General features: G+C 39.5%; 2 protein-coding genes across 3 annotated transcripts in view; one reads left to right on the forward strand and one right to left on the reverse strand.

Annotated features, from left to right (window-relative positions):
* dlg5a (discs, large homolog 5a (Drosophila)) overlaps window positions 1-25,997 on the reverse strand; it is a 95,609-nt gene that overhangs the window by 52,405 nt on the left and 17,207 nt on the right. The window contains 2 exon segments of the mRNA XM_055162578.1: window positions 2,803-2,977; window positions 5,271-5,339. Of these exon segments, the coding sequence (XP_055018553.1) occupies window positions 2,803-2,977; window positions 5,271-5,339 (244 nt within the window).
* Window positions 679-25,912, forward strand: LOC110173637 (deoxynucleoside triphosphate triphosphohydrolase SAMHD1-like). 2 transcript variants are annotated; one of them, XM_020939661.2, is made up of 14 exons: window positions 679-709; window positions 6,223-6,319; window positions 22,992-23,167; window positions 23,862-23,944; window positions 24,022-24,182; window positions 24,289-24,404; window positions 24,565-24,635; window positions 24,705-24,872; window positions 24,939-25,036; window positions 25,105-25,177; window positions 25,301-25,392; window positions 25,465-25,573; window positions 25,647-25,789; window positions 25,858-25,912. In XM_020939661.2, the coding sequence occupies exons 4-13, from the start codon at window positions 23,897-23,899 to the stop codon at window positions 25,695-25,697; spliced, it is 987 nt and encodes a 328-aa protein (XP_020795320.2). In that variant the 5' UTR covers window positions 679-709; window positions 6,223-6,319; window positions 22,992-23,167; window positions 23,862-23,896; the 3' UTR covers window positions 25,698-25,789; window positions 25,858-25,912. The 2 variants fall into 2 exon arrangements, with proteins under 2 accessions (XP_020795320.2, XP_020795319.2); XM_020939660.2 differs by lacking the exons at window positions 679-709; window positions 6,223-6,319; window positions 22,992-23,167 and having other exon boundaries at window positions 23,423-23,944; window positions 25,105-25,213.

The following is a 25,997-nucleotide window of genomic DNA, read 5'->3' on the forward strand; positions in this document are numbered from 1 at the left end:
CATCAAAAAGTAAAAATATACTGGCAAAGTTATGCCAGTGAAAAAAGCCATTTTGAATGAGAGTCAATGGGAATGGAAGGACCACGGGTGTGAGTATTTTGATTATAGACCATTCAGTTAATGCGGTCTTGAAAGAAAACACAGAAATTTAAAATACATCACTGTGGCGGGGCTCTATCAAAAACTTAGGCAAGATTGAGATTCTGAGTGCAGGTGGTTTATTGTGCCAGTGTCCAAAGTGCAAAAATCCCAAAACAGTGCAGAATATTTACAGTGAGCAAAACAATCCAAAAAGTATTTACGTTGAAGAAACAGGGTCGAGTTCTGCGTTAACTGTCCCCTTTAAGAATCTGTACAGCACACCGACGTTACCTGCTCTGTACCCGGTGGCAGACTGATTAACAGCCAGGAACGGCTCCCCTTTATACTCCCCTGACTCCTCCCACTGAGCAATATATCAAAATCATTCTAAAGACAAACAATTTAACCATAAACCTACCTTGTCTATGCTACGTTGAGCACACAGTAATAATGTACATTACATGTCAAAAATAATAGCTGAAAAACGTAAAGAAAATTGTATTACATAATGCGCGTCACATGGTCAGCACCACGGCGCGAACAGCGCCTATTTCAACTACCAGGAAATAAAGGCTCGGTTTGGCAGAGGCGCCGCGTCGAAGGAGAGAGAGACGGCGTCATCGGACAGGTACGAGACAAGTATGAAATAAATTACTCTAACGCGCTCAAGTGTGCACCCTTGGCGAATTAGTAACGGAGGAAAGAGGGGAGAAGGCGATAATAGTGAATACGGCGTGAATGAATGAAACAGCGGGGAAACGGGGAATGAACTCGTGTGTGCGGGATGACTCAGCGTGTGTGCGCGCGGGCACGCCAGTGCAGACCGCGGTTACGTGTAGGGGGGGGAAACGCCACCTAAAATCATAGACGGACTGGCTCCGTCACAATCACAAAATACAAAAACTGGCAAATTTTGGTGCTGTTTGGTGCAATATAGCCAAAGTTATTATGCACAAAAGAAAAGTTGCGATGTACAAAAATGTACCTAGGGGTGCAGGTGGGTTAAATACTCTTCACGATATATTGATATAGCAGCCAACAATAATGATATTGTATCATGAAATTAAACTATCGATATTTTTGCACACCTCTAGCTGTAGTGAGGTCTATGCCTTTGGAGACAGCAAAAGCAGTCAGTATTATGAAGTAGTACTACTCATCTCACAGCTCACTTGTTCACACATTTAATAGGAATCTAATTATAACTTATCACCTTCAGTCTGTCAAAGTGAGGTGCAAAGACAGCATATGTGTCTGTTAGCGTGTCAGCTCCTCAGGTGGATTTGTTAGCGTTGTGTTAAATGAGAACTGGAGTATTTGAGCAGACAGATGTCATCAACATTCCCTGTGGGTGTGGTGCTAACAGTAGGCGTGCTCTGTCTGAGGCTTTGTTATATTTTAATCTGACTTTTATTTTAACAACTCTGACCAAAAAGACTGATTTAGTTAGAATTACAACAGATGAGTGGATTTGTGCTGTTAAACAAGTCACTCTCCAATAACATTATATTATTTTTCAGTTAATCACTCACCTTTTTGTTAATATCAAACTCCTAAACGCATCATGAACACTAAAATGACCTGTTTCGATCCATTTCGTATTTTTTCTGAAGTTTTCAGAGAATCTAAAAAAACTTTTTGGCAGTGTTTACTAATGTGTGCATTGTGTCACCATGGTAACTAGAGAACGTTTTGCCAATACACAATACACATGTAGAACACCCCCGACGCGATGTCACTGCAAAGTATCCATAGGTTATTCAGATTTATCACGTTTGACTGACCAAATAGTGAATAGATAACAGCAAGTAAAAGGATTAGCACAAATATGAGAATACCCCTTTTATTTATATCATGCCCAAGGAAAGGATAGAGGACATTTATTCCAGTGTAAGGAAAAAGATTAATGTAAGATGAAACGTAATTTGAATGGTTGCAATTAGCAGATCGCAAAGACTGCAATTATTAAAGATGAATTATGTCCTCAGCGGATATCTTAATATCTAGACTGCATGGAGTCTTATAAAACTTGCAAAGCTCATAGTTTAGATCTTTTTATCATTATTTAAGGTCCTATATTACACAAAATTGACTCTTGTAAGCTGAAAGTCATGTCAATGTTGTAAACTCATCAAAAACATACCTGGAGTTGTGTTTTGTTTCACTCACACTTGTTGTTGTTTGAGTAAACCTTTATTGTTAGTCTGTTTACATCTCTAAAGCTCAAAGTCCTCTGTTCCACTCTGTGATGTGATGAAGCAGTTGTCCTTTAGTTCTGTAGAAATTGACAATTCTATGTCTGAAATGACCCAAATGATTCTGGTGACAGTGTATAGAGTTTAAAAACATTGTTGAGCACTTCCTGTATTACCACATGACAGCACAAAGTGGAATAGTGTGTTTTCTATTTGAGAGAAGAACTCCGCCTAAATGTGCAGGATTTGTAAGTTAAACATGTGTGAATGAAAAAAACTAACAAAAAAACAAAAAAAAAATCTGCCCTCTACAGCTGAAATCGCATTACAAAAATTTACCAAAAAATCCCCACATGTGTAAAGAAAACGTATGAATTACAAACATTGTTATTTTTTAAACAATTAAGACTTCATAGTAATAATTTAAGTCATCCTTAAGTGACTTGTAGGTCCCGTCAGGCATAAAAAACTACACTGATATAAGCAGACAGTTTGTTAGAGGACAGATCTAATTAAAGGCTGGCACCTGCAGTCGTCGAAGGTGGTCCCGGGCGATGCCAGGGCCAGGCGCTTGCGGAGCTCATCCCTCTCCCTGGTCACCTGCCTCAGCTGGGTCAGGATGGGGTCCAGGCTGTCCGCAGACGGCCGGTTGTCGTTTATGGCGGGAGGCGGAGACGATGCTTCACCGTTAACTGGCGAACCTAAAATAGATGGGGAGTTTGTATCATTAAAAAGTCGAGCTGTATGATATGAGTAAACTAGTCATATGTTATAACTATACTGACAATTACTGCTGTCTTATTATGAACATATGTGCCATTTTGACGTAAGCTCAATTAAAAAATGGTTCCAGTATTTCTTTACTAGTTAATATTGTTTAATTAGTTATGTTAGAAGATATTTTACTTCTACAAATAACATTTACATAACTGTTACCTTTCATTGTTTTGAAAATGTAATGCACGCCAAAAACGTGTTAACATGTTTCCCTTTTTTTTTATGTTCTGAGTCTCTTCTCCCTTTCTCTCCACGTTAAGTCACTCACCCTTCAGAGCACCATTACAATCAGCATGTATCCCACTAATGAAACTACTGCACATTGCATCAGATGTTCAAGTACAATACAATCAATGTAATGAATCTAGAATAAAAAAATATACTTGTGACTCAGTAGTTCAGGTACCATCAACAACAACAATTCATAAAGATTTTCACTTAGTTTTTATCGTCTTAAAAGTTTGAATAAGACTAGAATTCCATTGCGATTAGAAGAGATGACACCACAAACTTGAGAAATTACATCAGTGTGTGGTCTGGTCTATATTTGCTTGGCCTATTTTGTTTTCAATTAATCATCCCAGTTCAGTCACATTTTGCTGTCTTAAGATCTGGGACATTTTAAACACTAATCCACCGTTTCTTGGTGTTTATTTGATACTATATTAAGCAAATTTGACTCCTGTGAGCATTTACCCTTTTTATAATGCTGTTCCCTAATCAAAAACATACCTGGAATTGTGTTTTGTTTCATTCATATGCTTGTGTAATCCTGCATTATTAGTCTGTCTATACCTCCAAAGCTCAAAATGCTCTGTTCCACCTTGTGATGTCATGTAGGGGTAGTTTTCAAGTTAACGGCAAGTGTTTTCTGTTCAAGAGAAGAACACTAACTATGTAGTGTTTTGTGTTAAACATGTGAACAAAACAAAATACAACTCCAGGTCTGTTGAGGAAGCAACATTATAATATAGATCAGAAAATAGTGTAAGACGGGCCCTTTAAAGAGACTTATGTTAAAAGGCTTCAGATTTCAAAAGACGCCATCATCTCAGGGAAATGTTTTCTTGACTAAAAAGGACACGGATGGCAGGGACAGGAGCAGGAAATCTGGGATTATGTTCATCTTTGGCTCAATATTTGGCTCTTTTGGAGCTTTATGTAACACAGCTGAGTCATTTGGAACTGAGTCAAAGCTAAGACACACACAGTGCCGCAAACTTCCTCCACGAGACAAAGAGAGAGCAAGGGTTGGGCTCTGTTGTTACATAGTAGATCCCCAAGAAAATATTATTGTAACTACTAGAAAATTACAATAGTAGACAATAGTAGGCGGTACTAGGCTTGTCAGGATAATTACTATATCGTTCAAGAAATTAAAGCTGGATCAATACATTTTGGGGTTCTATATTTATTGTGTGTAAATTTTCTTTGCAAAAATTGGGAGATTATTTTTTGTTGTTGCTATTGATTTTTGTTGTACAATAAGATTTGTGCTGTAAGTTTAAATAAGTGACTTCTGAGGCCAATTATTGGTTCAATCTGTTATTTGATGGGGCACAAGCCTTTTAATGATATAGTATATTTAAAAATAGGTTTACTGGGATTATCTTGCATTATTGAGTCAGTTGGATGAAATACAGTAGTTTAATTTCACCAAATTGTCCATATTGCCATCAGCCAATATCAGTACTGCTATTCAATACTGATATGTTTTCACGTTGCTATAGTCTCTGAGCGCCCTTTTTAAACAGGCTAAAGAGTCAAAATGGAAATAGAAAAGCATTATATGGCTGTATTGTTGCATAAAGATTACAACTATATTAAACAAATTACTTTATATCCCACTAAAATGTTGTTACTATTTTTACAAACGTGAAAAGTTCATTTGTGACTGTTACTTTAACATGAAAGCGCACTATGTAACTTTTTGGTTGATGATTCCAAGCAAAGCAATCACAGCATTTGACAGTCCTTCCACCAGAAAAGTTACACAATGCATCCTTAATATAAATTTGTGGCCATGCTATATTTAAATGCAAAAAACAGCAGTAGGCCAAATATTGGATATAGGTATTGGCTCAAAAAAAAAAAAAAAAAAAAGTATAGTATAGTAAAACATATTTTAAAATGTGTTATTGTGACAGACCTCGTCCTATCACTTTCAAAACACTAAAAATAACTAAATATCCAAATGTACTCCATCATAATACGTACCAACACTACTGAGTGAACTGCTGCTTTCTGAGTCCGAGGGCATTGTTGAGAGCACGCTGTATGTAGAGCCTGCAAGGAGACAAAAAACAACATTTAGAGAAGAAGAAAAAGGGCTTTAAAACACACCAGCCAATTAAACACCAGCTCAAATTAATTGCTAATACAAAGTGGTGAGACATATTACACAGTCAGCTCGATGGTCCCTCTATGGTAATAAGATAAATTTGATGGCGCCCATATTCCCTGCTATTGCTTATTATGACTCCAGACTGCTGCTCTCCAGTGCACTCCGCCACACTTTGATGTATAGTGTTCATATGTTTTTGCTACACACGCAGAATGTCATGGACAGAATGGGATTTTCAGTTTTTTATGTCGAGTGTGCGAAGAGGGGGAGACCAGTGGAGGTGGGAGACCAGAGGAGGATAGGAGGGGGAGACCAGTGGAGGGGGGAGTGAAAATGATTCTCCATCTGAAGAGCTGTACACAGGGTTAACCTAGTGGAGGAATGCACAAGGGCGTCCACAATCTGTAGGAGAGGTTCATAGTTTTGTGGCGTAAAGATCAGATTAAAAGGGCAAGAGAAACACACCCAGCCACAGCAACACAAAGGTGTAAAAGGCTTAGACTAGAAATTTAAAAAAAAAGGAAAAATTTGTATTAGAGTATATAAAGTATTAATGTGTTTTTAAAAAGGACAACAAAAAAAAAGGATTAACTAATACAAGAATCCAATGTATTTCAGAATAGGTTTGTAAAGGTCCAAAGAGGTACAACATTAATTTTCTATTAAAAAAACAAAAACTTGTGATGTGAATACACATGTTAGGAGAAATGTGAGGAATAGCAAAAAAAGTGCTATTATAGCAACGAAGACACACCAACAATTGACAGGTGGAGGAAGAGAGCGAAATGGCAATGCATGAGCTGTGCTATTGTTTATTATTTGCAGACAGAGCCCAATATCAGTGTAACCTGACTCTCACCAGATTGATATGAAGTGAGCTCTACACATCATCTGGGATGGATGTTGCTGAAAGTGCTTGAAAGTGAGTTTGTGAACAAAATTTACAAGAATTCTTCTTGCTGGCAAGGCTAATAACATGTACCATGTGACAAAGCTCTTAAGCCATTGTTAACTGTCACTAACAAAACAAATTTTAAAATTGTTCCTGTTCATTTTCCATTAAGAACTGAAATGTTTTCGTTCAATACAAAATTAAACAAAATTTATTGTAGAACATTTTTCACTGAAACCAAAATTTAACTTTTAATTTTAATTTTACTAATTAAAATATTCTGACCTCAATTTCCCTACGTCATGAATGAAACAGGTTTTCACTGCAACTCGCAATACAAGTAATAATTGCAGGGTATATTATAAAAGCATCTAACTTTAAATGGTGCAAAAGGTAAGAAGCCAAACAGTATATAAGCATTTCCAATGAAGCAAATGAAAAAGAGATCCTCAAAACGGCTAATTTGTCAGATTACACACGCTAATGACACAAAGGCGAAGAGACAATTTAATTCCCATCATCATTACAGCAGTCCTTGGTGTGTGACAACTGTAATCGACTACAGTCTCATTCTCTGGAGCAAATGAATGGGAGAACTTGTTGTAATCATGGTAAAACGATTCTGCAGATTTGACCTCCAGAGTTCAGTTTCAGGTCATGTTTGGGCTAATGCAGTTTCCCACAGATCTATGGGCCTTCTCTGAAAATGCATGGCTGTTACTTTTTGTTCCATTGATTATTCTACAAGTGATTAATTCATGTTGAATCAATATTGGCAAGCAACTATTGATAAAATGGGTTTGGTGAACAATAGCCAGTGTGAATGCGAGAGAGATACAAACAATTGAAGAGGCATGTTTACTTCATTCCGGAGGAGTGGTCCCCAACCTTTTTTCTCACAAGGATCAGTATTAAACTTTGTTTTTTTTTTCTTCAGGGAGAGGTGGAAGGGTGGAAGGGCCAGTAACAATTGCAGAAAATTGTTAGTCATAACCATAGCTTGATAAAAATTGTCTTAATCATCATGCTTGCTGTCAATTTGCACAATATTCAGGTTAAAGATGCACTGTGTAACTTTTCTGGTGGATAGTCTGCACCCTGCTTGTCTTTTTTTACGTTGATTATTCCACAGTATGGAAATAAACTTTGAACCGGTAATCACAACAGAGACAGACTAATGGTCAGATCTATGGAGAAGCAAGCCTGCACAAAGAAGTGATTCATGTTTTTAATGTATTTTTGATGTGTTTATGTGTTTACTGTCATACTGTGGAACTTGAAAACTACGACTAGATGACATGACAAGATGGAACAGAGCATTTTGATCTGCAGAAGTAGACGGGGCTAGTAATAAATGATTACTAAAACATGTGCAAATGAAATAAAACAACTGCGGGAATGTTTTTGATGAGGTAACACCATTATAACATGGCTAAAAGCTCACAAGAATCCATTTTGTGTAATACAGGACCTTCAAGCAATACACAACATCAGAAGGTTTATGATGACAGGAGGACAATGTGGACTTTATATAAAAACAGAATTTGCATTTCCTAGGGCAAAAAAATGTTAAATAATGATGGTAAAGAATGCATCTGAAGTCCTCCATGATAAACTGGATTCCAGGGAGCAGTGGAATGGCCACAGCAGCAGAAGGCAGTTACTGGACGCCAAATGCTCCAGATCTCCATCTCTGAGCTGCTGGCCTCCCCACTGGGTTTAGCTCCAGCCCAGGCTCCAGCCAATGGACGTGTGACATGGCCAAGCCTAATTAACTGTGAGCTCTGTGCAAGTGAGCCACTCCGTCTTCTCCCCGCAGACAGAGGAGGGAGAGGGGAGAGCAGGGGGCTGGGGTAAGAGGAACACTGGAGGGAACACATGGAGAGGAATGAGAGACGACATGGCCTCACTGTGATATAAAGTCAAGCAGGGTTAGGGAAGAAATACACAATACTAATATTAAAGGGCTTATATTACACTAACTTTGTTATATTCTGTTTCGTTTCATTTATGTATGTTTAACACACTGCAAATTTCTTCTCCCAAACAGCGCTACCTATAGGAGAGGCTGAAAACTGAATTCCTATTGGATACTGCAAATTTATAACATGGAAGTAGGTGGACTTGTTTCTTTTAAGTCATTTCAGATCAATGTTCTCCCAACTTTGAATTGGCGATTATTTTTGTTAGACAGAAGCATTTGTTGCGCTTCTGAGGAAGGCTACAGGAAGTGCCCAAAACATGTAAACCAGCTAAACAAACTGGCCTTTTTAGTTTAAAACTGAACCTTTATCAAAGAATGTTCAGTCAACTATTAAATGTCTAAAATGTATCAATGATCCACGGGTTTCACAGATTAGAACTATATAGCAGCCATAAGCACAAAACGTCTGCTTTAACTTCATAGATGGAGAATAAGGGAAAGAGACAGCTAGTACAGAGAAACAGCTCTGTGCACTGATGCCAGACACTACAGTGTGACTTTGATTTCATATTGTTCCATGGGTTTCACAGATTATAACTATATAGCAGCCAAAAGCACAATATGTCTTCTTTAACTGGACTGAAAGAGAAGACTAGTATGTAGGCTCTGCGCACTGATCCCAGACACTAGAGTGCAAAGAGCTGTAAGCGAGTAGCTTTGATTTCATATTGTTCCATCAGACTCCCTCAGAGCTGCAGGGCTGTGCAGGCTTCCTCTCCTCACTCAGCACCAGCTCTCATTGCAGCCTAAGTCTCATTTCCACGGATAAGCAACAAATGACTGCTTTGACCGGTGCCCTGATTGACGAGCTCTTGGAAATATAAGACCCCGGCAACTGCGGAGAGGAATTATGTCAGATCATCTTAAGACGTTTTCAAATAGGCGTGCTGGGGAGGCTCAGTGCCAGTTAAAAATATATAAATATATAGCCAAAGCAGCTGCCGCCATGTTGTTTTGTTATTAGGAAAAGACACTATAATAAATTAAAAACCCAGTAATCGTATCTGCGGAGGACACTAACCAATCGACTGAAAGCAGTGGTTCTGACAGAAAGGACAAATTTGAGACAATCCTCTCAGGAAAAAAAAAAAAGTACATACACTGGCAATTTTATAACATGCACTCAGGTAGAGACATGAGAGGAATTCTGGAATCAAATGTGTTCAAAGAAAACCGGCTGAAGGTCAAACAAAGCTTTGCAATAAAAAATGTCGTTGTACAATTTGTAAGCAAAATGTCCATACACTTCTGTAAACAAAAATGCATTGATTGAGAACAGTGATTTTTAAGAGACTTTTAAGAGTCATCTTGGCCAAAGCCATGCTGCTAGTATCTCTCATTCAAAATGCTTCACTGGCCACGGTTTCCAGCAGAGGGTATCAGACACAAGCATTCAACCAGACTACAGAACTGCTGCAAAAGAAATCAAACATCAATGCAACACCCAAATGTTTGATTATCTGAAACTGATTGGTCGAAGAGTCACAACAGTGGAACAAGCTGAAACATTGAACTTTTGTAACATCCAGTTGAGAGGCACATCATCAAGCACAACATCTTCCACAAATGCGAAAAGCCTTTACCTCCTACATGTTTTCCACAAACTAAATAGTCTGTATTGATGCTAAAATAGTCTGGAGTATGTCTGTCGACAGTGCCATATTTGTTTGTGTTGTGATTGGTCTGCGTACCCAATTAACCATACAGAGGGTGTACTCAAAGAATGAGTCTTACGATATGTGTGAGTTAACAAACGAGAATCTTGTGTAAAGAGAATGAGAATGCTGTGCAAGGTTAAGTCCTGATACATGACAACATGGAAACATGCTATGTACAAAACTGTTGTTGGTGCAGTGATGTGTCGGATACTGTCTTGGCACACTCATTAAACAGTGAGCACTGTTTAAATGCCAGGGCCTTTCTATATAATGCAGCATCCATCATGTGATGACTTCTTCCAGCAGGAGAGTCCTGCAGAGCTCATCATCTTAAAGTGGTTCTCTGGACACAAGACAACATGTTCTGCTTGTACGACCTCTACACTCACAGATCCAAATCCAATAGAGAAATGGGGATGTAGTGGAACGGCAGATTAGTCGACTATGTCAATATTGAGCAACATTTCCAATCTTGCTAATCTCAGTTGATACATGCAGGGATTCATCTTTTCTCTAGATGTCAAAAATATAATTATGAGAATTTCAAAAGGGATAACTGCATTAACCACTCTGTCAACATATGAATAAAATTTTATTTATAAGTTTAACTAGGGGTTTGCCAAAATCAAAATATTGATAGAGATACAGTATCAATATTGCGAGCTGCCATACTGATGTGTTGCCATGACACTGTTACATGTTCACTTGTTCAGTGATTAAAATCTGTGTATTCACATAAAGTTTGTGTAAGTAGGAATTTAAAGGTGCTCTGTGTAACTTTTCGGTTGGGGGTCTGTTACCTTCGAGTTTCTATGGATATGTTATTGCTGTGCCATTTATTAAATTACATTTGGGTTTATGGCTCAAAACTACCTAGAAAATCTGAGATCTGACCTGTAACTTGGCCTGGTTTGTTCTCAATGATGATAAAAAGTTAAATCCCATATTATGAAACTTTCCAGACAAAGCAATAGCATCTCCATGAAAAAGGCATATGATGGACCTTCTACCAGAAAGTTACATGATGCACCTTTTTTCTATTTAGTTCAGAAAAATTGTGATATCGTACCATATGAGCCATGTTATCATGTATCGAATTGAGAACAACCCTGGCATTCCTTTAATTTCCCTCCAGCTACAAACAAAGACAATGACTTTCTCATCAACTAAAATTTCTGTTCTGTCTCTGAGTAAAATTACCCAATCAGTGCATGAGGATTTACTATCAGTATGTCTTTATCAGGGACTTATAAAGCACCCTGAAGAGCACACTGCAGATCGAATTGCAGATAGAGGCAGGTTGTGTTCTGGTCGATGGGTCAGCAGCATTAGCCCTTTTGCGACAGGCTTTTAATCATCAATAGCAATTAGCACTAGCCACACTGAGTAAGTCTAATCATTTGTAAACATCACCACTGCTTCGATACAGCTTGGATCCATAAGGGGGAGCTCCAGAGAAAACCTCAATCAAATCAGACAGACGTGGAAGTCCTACAATGACAGTGCGGAAGTTTATCGATACATATTTATATTGAGCTTTAAAATGTGCTATTGTGACAGACCTCCTTGAGGAATTATTAATATGGATGCAGTGATCCAATACTGGCATCGGATATCAGCACTGATACTGACAAATTAGTTGGATATGGCTCCAAATATCACTTCAGATAATAACCAGGCTGGACATGTGAATTTAAGAGTATTTCCTGGTCATAGTCAGCCCAGAAAATCTGATAATATTTGAACTTTCATTTACACAAGTTTTGTTATACAGAAAAATAACAGCTATAACACATTTTTTTTGTTTTTTGTTTTTTGTTTAAAAGGAAATAAGCGCAATCAGAGATAGCAACCTGGTCCCCCATGAGGCATCGGTGGGGGCAGTTCATCACCACGGAAGCCAGTTTATGAGGAGCTCAGCTCATATTACATGATCCTTATATCCACAATGCAATGTGTGTAGCTGTACAGTGCCCATGAACATCTGTGTGATATTGGTCACACATGATGATCAGGGGAATATTTTAGCCCCCAGATGGTTCAGAAACTGCCAAAATTGCCTATCCTTCATAATGACGTGATCTTTCAATTGACCCGTGTGACCTCAAATGACCTCGGATCGTCACCAAACTTTTTTGCAGCATCGGGCACGGGGGCTTGACCCACGTACCAAATTTGGTAACAATCGGGCCATAAATGGTGGAATTATCGCAGGTCGACAGACACACACAGACACACACAGACACACACAGACACACACAGACACACACAGACACACAGGGTGAATACAAAACCTGGTCAACCCTTCGGGGACCAGGTAATAAATTACGTTATTAGTCTCTGCACTGGTATTGGCTGACATCTGGAATAGGCACATACTTAAAGCTAAAGTATCGCGATCAGAACTGAAAAAGCTGGACTGATTTATCCCTAGTTATTAAAGCAATGAACTGCCCTGCCCAGTTCCTGACACGTGTCAAAGAGAACGCGCAGAGGTGAGAGATGTTACTTTGGCGCTAACAAAGCCTGTCGCTATGATCCAAATAGAACAGGTGAGGAGGACTCTCACCTTAGGGCCCTCAACCCACACCTTCGCACACTCTGCACCCCGATCCCCGTACGCACACGCATCCACGGGCATCAACAGTTGCTTCAGACTACCAGATTACCTTCTCGGGAGCATAATGCAAGACGACACGCGTTGCCATGGAGAGGAGGGATGAGAGGAGGGCTAGAGTAAAATCTGCAAGGTGGTGAAAGAGGAGAGTTTGGGGTTGGGGGCTATGTCTTATCAAAGAATGATACAGAGTCTGGTAGGCTGGGAGGATAAATTATTCAATGATTTCCAGAATATTCCATTATAGGCTGTCAAAAACGTCATACATCCATGTCTGATCATTTGAACAGAAGAGGGCAAAAGGATGTACAGTGCATTTTAGTGTAGAACAAGAGCTAGTTCTGCTTAGTCCTTCAGCGTTATCATGTCTGTGATAAATTAGTTTAAATTTTATCACTGATCTATATTTTCTCCAATATATCATACTTTCAGCTTCAACTTATTTGGAGCTTCCATCCATCGTGACTACTCTCATAATATTTCAAGTATAAAGAGCATACAATAGTTATTTGCGATTTTAATATCAGAATAAGTACATGAAAGAAACTGACAAGTCTAGAGCTAAGTCACCTACAATACACACCTTTACCATGTTAAAATAGAAAGTTCACACGCAGGTTCTTCCGGCTCCTACTGAACACGGCTCCCTTTGATTTACATTGGAATATTCTTGTCCCTCTCTGTAACTGCTAATGTGAGCCTCGTTATTTTGGTCTTAAAATGTTCGTATTAACCTGCTCTACATGACTTCGGTGGGAGGTTAGCGAGGTTTTGGTTCGGTACTTTGTCCGTCAAAAAAAATCCTATTCATAATATAGAACTGGCTCCAAATTCATTCCTATAACCATTAGCATTGTGAGCTTCATTTGAGTGGGGCTGAACACTACGGGTGACATCACACTCGCATTGTCCACTTTTTTATTTTTCAGTCTATGGTCAGGACCTTGTGTTAGTTGACTGTAGATTCCACCAGATGTAGCAGTGTGCTAACAGGTGTCAGCCCCAACTGAAAGTGTAGGTAGAAAGAGGTTTAGTAAGTCCAGTTGTTTTGATTCACCTTTGCGACAAGAGTACAGGATAATTTGTTAAAGAGATATTTTGTAAAACATACTTTTATGATATACTGTATTGGTGTTCCCTGCACGCATGCATGTGGAATCCTGTATTGTCCTAGCCTGATTCATCAGCCGGTTTTACTTCGTTTTACTTCGTACAAACTGTCTGACCTTAGATTTTGTTCGCTCGACGGTAGACGGGTACTTTTTATCATTTAACCAATCGCTGCTATTTGGTCGTGACGTATGTAATGCACCACTAACGGGGCTAACTAGCATATTAAGCTTTTCCCAAATCCTGTAGGGAAAAGGGCAATAACGTCGTTCCCCTTGTTGAAATTCACCAAATATTCTCTTTATTCCAGCTTTAAATCCTCGATCTTGGGAATTGTTGTCTTCGCTGATTTGCTGGTGCCCGAACATGCACTTCTGGGGTTTTTGCAAACCATCTAGTGTATTTTGATTCCTGACTAGTTGCTGGAGAGAAATGAAACTGAGCGGAGGCACTTGGTGGCACCAGTATTGTCCTGCATTGAAGCTAGAAAATCTTTTCACATACCCCCTATCTCCACCCACAGCTCTGTACTTATTTGCAAAAAATTCACTTGGTGTTATACATGTAGGGTTCAAAAATGTCACATTTGCCTTTTTCAACAATAACAAATCTGCTTCTTACCGTATTGCAACAATGAAGAGACGGGGTCTCTAGATCAATATTGCAGTTTACAATGAACAAAATGTAAAATAATGTTTTATTGAGGCTACAGTTTGATACTCAAAGCTAGTAAAGAAGATAAGTATCAAAACTATGGGGGCTTCCTCAAAGACGGCCTATGGAAATAGCCTTAGCAGAGAAAAACAAGGCTGGGCAGTTTTCTAAATTAGTCGCTGTCAGCTCTTCTCATTGTCACTGAGCACCACTGATTAACAGGACCAACAGTCTTTGTGCTTTTTCTCCTTTTGTACCCTTACCTTAGAGCCCATTAAATAAAGATGCATAAATAAGCCAGGAACTCCTAATAACATAGATTATAATGAAGTATGGCTTGAAACTGCCCACTCATTTTACTGTGAGCTTAAGTGAGGCTAAAGGATGTGTCAGCATTAAGCCAAGAGTCCTTTTTCTGCTCTGGCACCTCTGGCCTATAAATCTGTATATCCTTGGCTAGCTTGCAGTGGAGTGATTGTAGGATAGAGACACACTAATAATGTCATTGTACTGTCCAAGTTGTTGTGTTGGGCTGCATGTTAATATACCCAATATTAACTGGGTGAGGTTTGTTTAAAGATCCTATATTATGCAAAATTGACTCTTGTGAGCTTTAAGCCATGTTAAACTGTTACCTCATTAAAGACATACCTGGAGTTTTGTTTTGTTTATTTCACACACGTTTAAGTAATCGTGCATTATTGATTGGTCTACATCTCCAAAGCTCAAAATGCTGTAATGAAGTGGTAGTTTAAGTTAATGGCTAACTTTTACTTTTTGTTCAGTAGAGATTGGAGATCCAGGGCTGAAATTATCCAAATGATCCTAAAGCACTGTACTACCACATGACATCAAAAGAACAGTGTGTTTTATGTTTGAGAGAAGAACTCTAAAAACCCTAAATATGAAGAGTTTGTGTTAAAAACAACATAAAACTTTATACAGTATATTTTCAAATTGAACTTTTCTTTTTTTTATATCACATCGGGTCCATTTTAGAAGTAAATGTCATTTCAGTAGTCGATTAGTCACTTTGCAGTAGTCAATGTTCAGCCCTACTATTAGCATGTTCATGTAATAAACCATTATCACGCTGATACGTAGTAGTTCCGCATTCAGTGACCTTTGTGCACGCCTACTTCCGGTGAATTGTCACTCTGTTGACTGAATTCATGATGGACGAACCGAAGTTGTTTACATAGACTACATCCCTTATAAATTTACTGATTACAAAATTACTCATTGATCAACATTGAATCACAGCCCGCTCCAAAGTGGACAACGGACACAGTTTATTTTTTGAAAATTTCACCTACGACTATGAAGGTGAGTGGCTACTAGCTAACATAACTTTACAGTTGCCGATCCGACATACCATCACTCCGATATTGACGTGTTATTGTCAGAGTAGCGGCATTTCCATTTTTTATCAAACGTCCCTGCACTCCGACATTTCTTTATCCTTTGGTCGGAGTGGCAGAATCCTATTGTTGAAGGCGCACCACTGTGCGTAAAGGTCCTGGTACTGCGAGTGCAGCCGAGCAGCGCGGCTACAAGGGACAGATGCATAAGAATTTGGAACTTTATGAATGAAGAGGTTACGGGGCGTTACCTGACACTGCAGGTGGAAGTGCGCGGTGACGCGCATTTGGCTCAAGGCGCAATGATACGGCCAAGCAGAGAAACTACGAAAAACTGAATTGTGTGACAGTTTGGACATTTTTGTGAATGGACAGGAGCAGGAGACATTCATTACCTGTTGCCAAAGACCAGGGCGCACGAGAATGCGCTGTAAAGCTCAGCGTGTGGCGAGAGAGAAGTGGTGCCGGGCTCGCAATCAGATAGAGACACTAAAAAGATGATTTAGGAATCTGGATATTTTCATGAATAAGGGCTAAAAGATTAGAATTATACCTGGTCATAGAGGACAGAGCGGCTCACACAGGGACCCAGAAATGTGTCGGTCCCTTATAAATTCATAAAAGTTTATAAAGAGGCGGCTGCAGCGCTCATTCTCCTCGTGCGCGCACTTAAAGGTTGTATAGAGGATTTTCCAAGGAACGAGAAATCCAGCGACTGTTTGTCCTTTTTCAAATGTTGCGCATGCGTGAAACCACCCCCCCTCCCCCACAGCTCCCTACGTAGAAACGCCTCCTCCCGCCTCCTCCTTACGCCAGAAACAGGTTTGTTTACAGCCGGTGCGCTGCACATGACTTGTAAACAACTAACTACAGTGTTGGTTAGGCAAGATGGAGAAGTGAGGAGCGGGGGGAGGAGCTGCGCGGACATTTCGTGCGCGAACAAGAAGTGAGGAGCAGGGAGAAGTGAGGAGCAGGGAGAAGAGCGGAGCGGGGAGCGAGGAGAGGAGAGAGGGGAGCGGTGCGCGGAGATTCCATGCGCAGAGAAGTGAGGAGCAGCGGGAAGAGCGGAACGGGCAGCGGGGACAGGAGCAGGAAGGGGTGCAGAGAAGGGTGCTGCGGAGATTCCGTGCAAATGAACTAGCTACAACACGCAGCAGCAAGCGGACTCTTTCTTTGCCTTGAAAATTACGTTTTCAGACATAGGATATCGCTTTCGTGTCCGGAAAAACGTTTGTCTAGCTCTTGGAAATAAAGTACGTTTTCATAATAAGCAGAAGTTTCCTGTCCAGGAGTAATTTGGCGACCAGTGCGTCAGTCTTTAGACCCTGTGTCTGCTTCAGTCGCGCCATCGTTGCAATGAATCTCCAAGAATCACCTTAGTTTGGCTTTGCTGCTTTTCCCCTTGTCTTCTTCTTTCAGCGACCTCAAAAACTGACTTTCTTTTGCGGCTAACTGCTCCTGGATTCTTGTCTGCCATTGCAACAAACTTTGTGCTAACTGCGAGGAAGATATAGGTCAAAAAAGCCGCTAAGAACTGTTGCTTTGGTGCGTCTTGCGTCTGCGGACTGCGTGACAGGCGTACGTAAACCACGTAACGGCAGCACGCAGGCAAGTCAGTTACGCTAGAAACGTAGGGAGTTTGATTGACAGCCTGTCAGCTAACAGATAACGAGGCAGTGTCGTTATCTATTGGCAAATGTTTAGCTGGCCCCACCACGTCCAGAGTTGATGAATTTTTATTCTCTTTTATTTGGTCATCATAATTACAAGGCTACTGCACCTCTATAATGCTATCATTGACAATTTGAAACAAAAAAAAAATCCTCCATACAACCTTTAAAGTTGCGGACTTTTACGCACTCGTTAACTGGCATCTGCCACCAGAGCAGCGTGCGTAAAGCTCTGCGCGCTCTAATGGCACAGAGCTCGCCAAATACCCTCCAATACGGGATGGGGGTTCTCTGTCTCTTTCTCGCTCGTTCAAGATTAGTCCTGGTTTAGTCCTGGTTCATCGGTGTCAGAATGGGGGCATGTCGGGGTGGAGGGTTGTCGAAATGACGGTATGACAGAGTGCGGGTCTGTTGGAGTGACTGTATGTCGGGACAGGGGTTGCCTATGCTTTAGAACAGGTAGGTTAGCTTATGCTAACGTCAGTTTGGTGTATGGATATAAGGGGTTTACCCAACATACCCAACAAAAGCAAGAGTATTCATTTTGAAATGAGGCTAAGTAAATTCACCCATGTCATTTGTATTCTGAGAGGAAGAACGTTCCCCTCTCAGTTTCAGCCAGCTAACGTCGGCATACGAGTGTCTCCTTTGCTAGCACGTAAAGAAGAAAAAAGTCCGCTTTAACCAGGCTTTCAGTGCTTTGAGAAAACAAAGCACCGAGACGTTTCAGACTTCAATGGACTTCACGATGCTATGAGAAAATAAAAAAGATAGAGCGAGAACACCTGTTTGAAGCTGACTTTTTGCTCCTTTTTGTGTCTATGTTACATTTGTCCTGCTCCCAGTAACTTCTTTTGCCCATTATAATGCTATTACAAAGTATTTACAAAGAATATGCATTGATCGTGTTGATTAATTCATAATTTGAAAAGAGCAGTGACATCTAGCCGTCGTTTGAGTCATTGTTGTTGTTGCGCCGGAAGTGGAAGTGCACAAACTCGACAAACCCCGCCCACAAAACCCGGAAGCGTGATAATGGCCCATTAACTCTGTACAAGACTCTTGACACCAGAAATACATGGTAAATTAAAAGTCAGGCATATCTTATTTTAACAACTGAAAACTAGGTTTGCCACCTTCTGTTGTCATGAAAGGTAAAGCAGTATAGCTATTGCAAACATTTAAAAGGAAATTAATGAAAAAAACAAACAGGGCATTTCTTGCATCCATCTGCTCTAAAGAGATGACCTCACCAAACATGATCACTATAACATGTGTGAAGGAAACCAAATACTAATCCTGATAAGTGCAATTACATGTCTCCGTCAATGTTTTCCATCCCCTGTTGGTAGCTGTTTGACACAGAGTCTTACTCGTTTAGACAACCTAAAAAGGACCTACAAGCACCAGCCCTACCTTACGACCACACTGTGATTGTAAACAGCTCAGGGCTTCTTTCTAACTCCCTCCCTCTGCTCTTTTATGGCTCTTCCAGTAAAGTCATGGATGGGGCCTAGGTTCTGTGGAGGCTGACATCACAGGCCGAGACTCTGGGCTGCGGGCCAGTAACAGCGTAGCGGATTGATCTTCTGATTTAGGGGTCTACACTGAGCATAAACTGTGAGACCTCCAACATGATGACTGTACGAGGCGGTGGGATTACTCCATGGCACGCAAAGGGGCTGACTCACAGCTTCGCTCCCCTCTGCTCCCGTGGTCAGAGCACATGTGCATCTCTCTCCCCATCATAGGTCCAAGTCTGCCATTTAGACTAACATGATTTCAATTGCAAGTGGAGAGCCTCGATGTTTGTAGCCAAATAGTCATTTCAATCCTGAGTAAACTGTGAGGAGTGCAAAGCAAAAATAAACAAAGAGGAACAGCAAGAAGAATCAAAATAGGTTTTGAGAGTTTACCTAGGCAAACATGAAGAAACCTGCATCTGAAGATTATTCGCATCTCCTGAGGCCATGTGCTGTTAGCATCTAATTACAAAGTATGCTTTGGTCCGATAATTAGAAAGTGTGCATTAGCATGCTAGTTGTTAGTTTTACCTTTATGCCAAAGAAAAAATCATCATCTTTTAATCTTACATAAAGCTTTTCCATACGGCCAAAATCACAACAGTTCCATGCATTGTACATTCACTCCATACTCCATGGTAACCTACTATTGTAGCCACAGATGCTCTGTTGCAGAATGGCATCAGCAAGGTTACTAACCTGTGCTATCCCTCTGACCACTACCAAACCTCCAGTTTTCTTAGAGTACACTTATAAACATCGTGGTGAATAATTAGGATGCTCAAAATGTATAGAGTGAAGAATAACTATAATAACTAGAATAGTTTTGAAACGAATATCAGGCAAAGCATCTTTAGATAAATTACACTTCTATATTTTTTTCATTCTATAAATTGTGTAGAACTGGTCCAATGAATAAGGTCCTTCATCATTCATCAGAACCTCTCCCTCCCTGCTGCAGATTATGAGCTGTGACTAGCATGTATTCAGAATAAATAAGTATATATAAGTATACACTGCAGCCATTTCTTAGGCATGTCAAGGTTTATTGGTATAGCACAATTCTTACAAAGTAATTCAAAGTGTTTTACAGAATAAGAAAAAAACAAAACAAAAAAAAAACAATACAAACAAATCAAAGTATAAATAATCATCATAAAATAAAAAAAAAGAAAGAGAGAAATTAAATGAGAGAGAAGAGTGCAGAATGAAAATCTTTCAGTCATATGCACAGCTAAATAGAATTGTTTTGAGCCTGGATTTAAACAGAGTCAAGGTAGAGGGTTGTCTCACATCTTCAGGAAGACTGTTCCAGGATTTAGCTGCATGAAACTGAAACTCTGACTTCCAGTGTTTAGTCCCGACTCTGGGAACCAGCAGGAGGCCCGTCTCTGAGGTCCTCAGAGTGCGAGATGGTTCATATGGCACCAACATGTCAGAGACGTACTTTGGTGCACAGCCACAGTAAGTCAGTGAGATCTGAGTGCAGGACACGTGCTCGTACTTCCTAGTTCAAGTCAGAACCCGAGCTGCAGCATTCTGGATGTTCTGCAGCTGTTCTAACAGCTTGTTTGGAAAGGCCAGTGAGCAGACCATTACAGTAGTCTAACCTACTGGAGACAAACGCATGGATAAGTCTCTCCAAGTCTGCTTTAGACAGTATACCGTTGATTTTTAATATGTTTTTTAGGTGGTAAAAGGCTGCAGTTGTTATTGATTCAATGTGGCTATTATAAGTTCAAGTCTGAGTCCATTATTACCCCTAGATTTCATGCCTGATTTGAAGGTTTTAGAGAGAGACTGGAGGTGACTGCTGACACTGTCTCTTTGTTTCTGTGGGCCAAAGACTTTGACTTCTGTCTTGTCTGAGTTTAGCTGGAGAAAGTTGTTTTGCTTCCACCCACTGATCTGTTGGATGCAGTGGCAAAGTGAGTCCACTGGTCCATAGTGTCCTGCTGCCAGTGAGACATAGATCTGAGTGTTTTCTGCATGGTTGTGGTAAAACACATTAACTGACCTAGTGGCAGCATGTACAGACTAAACAAAAGGGGGCCCAGGATCGACACCTGGGGCACTCCACAGGTCAGGGCCATGTGATCTGAGACACAGTTTCCAATTTCAACAAAGTATTTCCTGTCTTCAAGATAGGACTTGAACCAGTTTAGTGCAGAACCAGAGATGCCCACCCAGTCCTCTAGTCTATGTAAGAGGATCCCATGATCGACAGTGTCAAAAGCAGCACTCAGATCTAACAGGATCAAGACTGAGACTTTCCCTGCCGCCCTAGGGTCCCAGTCTCTCTTCCCGACAGCCGCTCAGGCCGACAGCTTGTCCACCAGAAAAATTACGTAGTGTACCTTTAATACTGGATAATGTGAATAATTCTAGAGGCGAAGTACAGAAACTAAGCCACAGGTCACGTGACTTTAATGGTCAAGAGCACTGTCAGACTAAGACTGTGCATAAAAACACATCCTCCACCAGAAAAGTTACATAGTGTGCTTTTAAAATTGGATAATGTGAACGATACTAGAGGCAAAAGTTTAAAAACTAGGGCAGAGGTCTCATTGACTTTTATGATCAGGAGCATGTCGGGGAATGTTCTGCAAAGTTTCATGAATGAACGTGAAATAAATTTTATTTCTCCTTATAGTAAATTTTGTGCATTCCTATAGGTGGCGCTGTAGCACTGATAATTGTGTTTGACATATCAATGGAATTAGGGGCATGCAGTGTATAACTGATAGAAATTTCATCACGATCAGAATAAACATGTGCATATAATAATTTTTACAGTATTTTGGGGGGAATTCATTGCGCCCCTGCTGGCCAACCATGGAAAATGCCTCATGTCCATAATAGACTTTTTGACTTGTAATCGTGCATAGAATTTAATCCACAAATTTGGTACAAATCCGATAATGTTGACATTTCATGTCTATCCTAGGGGGCGCTATCAAGTTCACTTTTCATAAACTTTATAGTGTATTATATTCAGGCCGTGATCAGGCATTAATGATTCAAATTTCAGCATGATTGGACTAAGCCTGTGTGTGTAATAACTTTTTAGCTATTTTTTGTTGGAGTCTTTGCACCCCTGCTGGTCAATGGTGGAAAAGGCACCATGGCTGTAATAGACTTTTTTGCTTGTAATCATGCATAGAATTTAATCCCCGAATTTGGTACTAATCCGATAATGTTGAAGTTTCCTGTCTATGGAGGCGCTATAGAGTTCACTTTTATTAGATTTCATATTTCATTATATTCAGGCCTGGATCACACAATTGTGATTTGAATTTGAGCTCTCTAAGATAATGCCTGTGGCCGTGACAGGTCACAGAAGAAAGAGGAAATGAAGGCGTTTTTTGCCGGCATGCTACGGGCGAACCATAAGGAGTATCCCAAAAAAAATTTAACATTTTTGTGAGTTTATGTCTGCAGATGTGATGTCAAATCTGAGCTTATTTGGACCAAACCCCGGGGACTTAAATCTTTTTGTAGACACCCAAGTCAAAACGGACAAATTTTTGATCCAATATGGCCAGCTTCGTCATAGGGCTACACAATGATTGGCTTTTTTGCTTGTCTCCTTGAGTTCTGTCACTGTTCTCAATTTCGTGAACCTACGCCAAAATATGTGTCTGAGCCTCCAATTCATTTTTAAAATTTGACATTTCCAGGGGCTGCTGTTGAATGGGGTCACTTTGGGCATTGTCGCAATGCCCATCTTATCAAATTTTTCACCAGACCGCTCAATCTGATACGCGGTTTGGGGACTTTTCATCGACGTTCAGGGGGTCAAAATCGTTTGCAAGGAAAAATAATAATAAAAGAACATAAACTCACGAAGAACAATAGCCCTCGCCAGTTACTACGTTACTGGCTCAGGCCAATAAATAAACTGAAACAACAGACATGTGGTTTGAACCTAATACTTTGTATTAGGGATAAATGAATTCATTGAAAATGTTAAAATTACAATCATGTTTCTGAGACATACAGAAATTCAAAGAAGCATATGAAGCCACACGTTAAGCCTGTGAAATATAGCCATAACTGAACAATACTGTTAAAATACTCCTCATGGAGTTGTTTCATAAACTTTTAATGTTGTGTGTACTTCAGATGTTGCTTCAGCCAAGTCAGATTCAAATAGTGGCCATGACGTGAGAACTGGTTACACAGCTTTAGGATATCCTGGTACCAGGTGTGGTGAGCTATAAAATGCAGGCACCTCTTCCTGATCACCAGTTGAATTTGCATCTGTGGCACCTCGAGGGACCAATACGCAGCAAGAACAGGTGATTTTAATTTTTTTATTTTTATTTTGCATACTTTACTATGCTTACTTATAAAATTACATGCATTTGTATTGTGTGTATTTTGTTAACCTATGTGGATTTTTAAGAAAAAAAAAAAAACGTTGTGGTTTTTATCAAATTTGACCATCATTTGAAAAGACTCACAAAAAGATATGTTTCACTCATAAATGGTGAGAAAATTGTCATTTACTTTTCTTACCTTGGATTCTAATGATCAGAAGCACGAGAGGAGAGACAGGGGAGAAAAGGTGAGGAGCTGATACTGGAACAGAGACTGGGAGGGGGAGCAGGGGCAGCACACAAACAGAGGCGGAGGGAAGGAGAGACTTGATTCTGATTTAAATTTGCACAATATGACTAAATTTGACTCTGGACCTGTCTCAGAGCTTTCACCTAAACAAGAGAGCTCATCTACAGTACCATGCATTGTTACTGCAATGGAATTGACTGTAGATTTGCCAATTTAAATGTGTTTGGTTGATCGCGATCTAAACTTTGCATTATCATCGAGATATATCAACCTTTTCCAATATTTGGCACAGCCCTACTCTACTTTAAAACTAGATACAGATGTAAAGACTGTTTTATCAATAAAACATTGAACACTTGTTTCTATTTTTATTATATTATCCTTTTTTTCTTTTTTTTTTTCCTTTTTTTTAATAAAACACAGCTGTCAAATTTCAGTCTATTTAAGGAGGTATTGCTATGGAACCATCCAACTCTGAATCATCAGAATGGGAAAAGGGATCAAAGGTGGGACTATAACATTCATTTAAAACACTCAAGGTCTAATTAGTTTTAGTTTAAACTTTTGAATTACGCTTCATCAGGTGTTTAATGACCCTGTCCATGGTAATATGGAGTTCCACCCTATTCTGGTCAAAATCATAGACACGCCCGAGTTTCAGAGACTTCGCAGCATCAAACAGCTGGGAGGAGCCTATTTCGTTTACCCAGGAGCATCCCACAACAGATTTGAACACTCACTCGGGTAGGCTACGTACTTAATGGGAAATTAAAAATACATTTCAAATATGTTTAAAACATGAAATACCGTGAAACAAAAATGTAATAATACAGATCACACAATTTTATAGAGTGGCCCATTTAGCAGGACAGTTTACGCGAAGTTTAAAGGAGAAACAACCAGAACTTGGAATTGATAAGAGAGACATCATTTGTGTGGAAATAGCTGGTCTCTGCCATGATCTGGGTGAGCAAAATTCATTATAAAATAAGCTATTTCTTACTTCATCAAACATGTACCACTATATCACAGTGAGCATTGTGTGCAATCAGTAATTTATGTTTAAGAAAATATTTTATGTTTTCAGTTTGTAATGATTCTTAATATTTTGTTGATGTTTGTAAAGGACATGGGCCATTTTCCCACTTGTTTGATGGAATGTTCATGCCTAAAGTAAAAAATAATAATGGATGGAAAGTAAGGAATAGATTTGGTAACATATTAATATTAATATGAATGCAATAATGTCTAATATTTCCATGGCAGCATGAGCAAATGTCCATTGACATGTTTGAACACATAGTGGCAAGGCTAAAGCTAACAGCTATGTTTGACCTGGAGTCTGAGTTAAAGATGCTGAGTAGAAGATCTGAAGGTGATAAAGATAATGACCTAGCCTTTATCAAAGAGATGATTAATGGACCAAAAAATGAGGTAAAACTGTTACAAGATCTGGATTATTGTGACTGCCTCAGTCTGAATGTGTTTAAATTCAAATAGGGAGAATACGAAGGCCGTCCGTCAAAGCCTTTCCTCTACGAGATAGTGGCGAACAAAAGGACTGGAATCGATGTGGACAAGTTTGACTATTTTGCAAGGTTTGGTCTGTCTCAGAACATTTCAGGTGGATGTGCTTTATCACTTACATTTGACTCCATTTGAACAGAGACTGCCATCACCTTGGAATAAAGAATAGCTTTGACCACAACCGCTACATAAAGTTTGCCAGAGTCATCGAGGTAAATGGTGAAAAGCAGATCTGCATAAGAGACAAGGTTTGAGATGTTAGTTTAATGCAGATGATTATAATTCATCATTTGAATATGTGATCTAATTCTTGTGAGTGGCTTTACTGTCTTAAGGAGCTGTCCAATATTTATGAAATGTTCCACACGAGGAGTTCTCTCCACAGAAAGGCCTACCAGCACAAAACCAACAAGTGCATTGAGCTGATGTAAGTATATAAAAGATATAATATATATTTTTATGTGTTGTAAATGTAATCTGTCCATAATATAAATCACAGGATTAGAGATGCCTTACTCAAAGCAGATAAAAAATTTGAGATTTCCACACCTGTGGTCAACATGCAGAAAAACACGGAGGAAAACATGAAGAATACATCGAGCTCACAGGTCTTGAGTTTTACTTTTGCCTTTATTTTTACTAGCCTATATGAACATCATGTGTCTATTGTCTGTGTTTTAGACGGCATCTTTGAAAAAATACTTCATTCCAAGGATTCTGATAGGAATATGATGGAGGCACGAGAAATTCTAGAAAACATTCTCAGTCGAAAACTGTACCCATATCTAGGAGAGATTAAAATGACAGATACACTTGCCGCAAAGGTGTGCTTTTATGTACACAATGCAATTCACAGAGCCGTATCTGACTTTTAACTATTTTTTATTTTAAGTTCATAACAGGAAAAATATTGGAAAACCTGACAAAATATGACATTGGAACTATTGTAAGTAAATAGTACTTTTTCATGTTATCTGTTACAGTCGGTATCTAAGAAAAAATACTTTCTTCTGCTGATGGGAGTCTGAAGGA

The sequence above is a fragment of the Boleophthalmus pectinirostris genome, unplaced genomic scaffold (genome assembly GCF_026225935.1).
Source record: "Boleophthalmus pectinirostris isolate CB_2022bp ecotype Guang Dong unplaced genomic scaffold, ASM2622593v1 HiC_scaffold_5, whole genome shotgun sequence".
Taxonomy (NCBI): domain Eukaryota; kingdom Metazoa; phylum Chordata; class Actinopteri; order Gobiiformes; family Gobiidae; genus Boleophthalmus; species Boleophthalmus pectinirostris.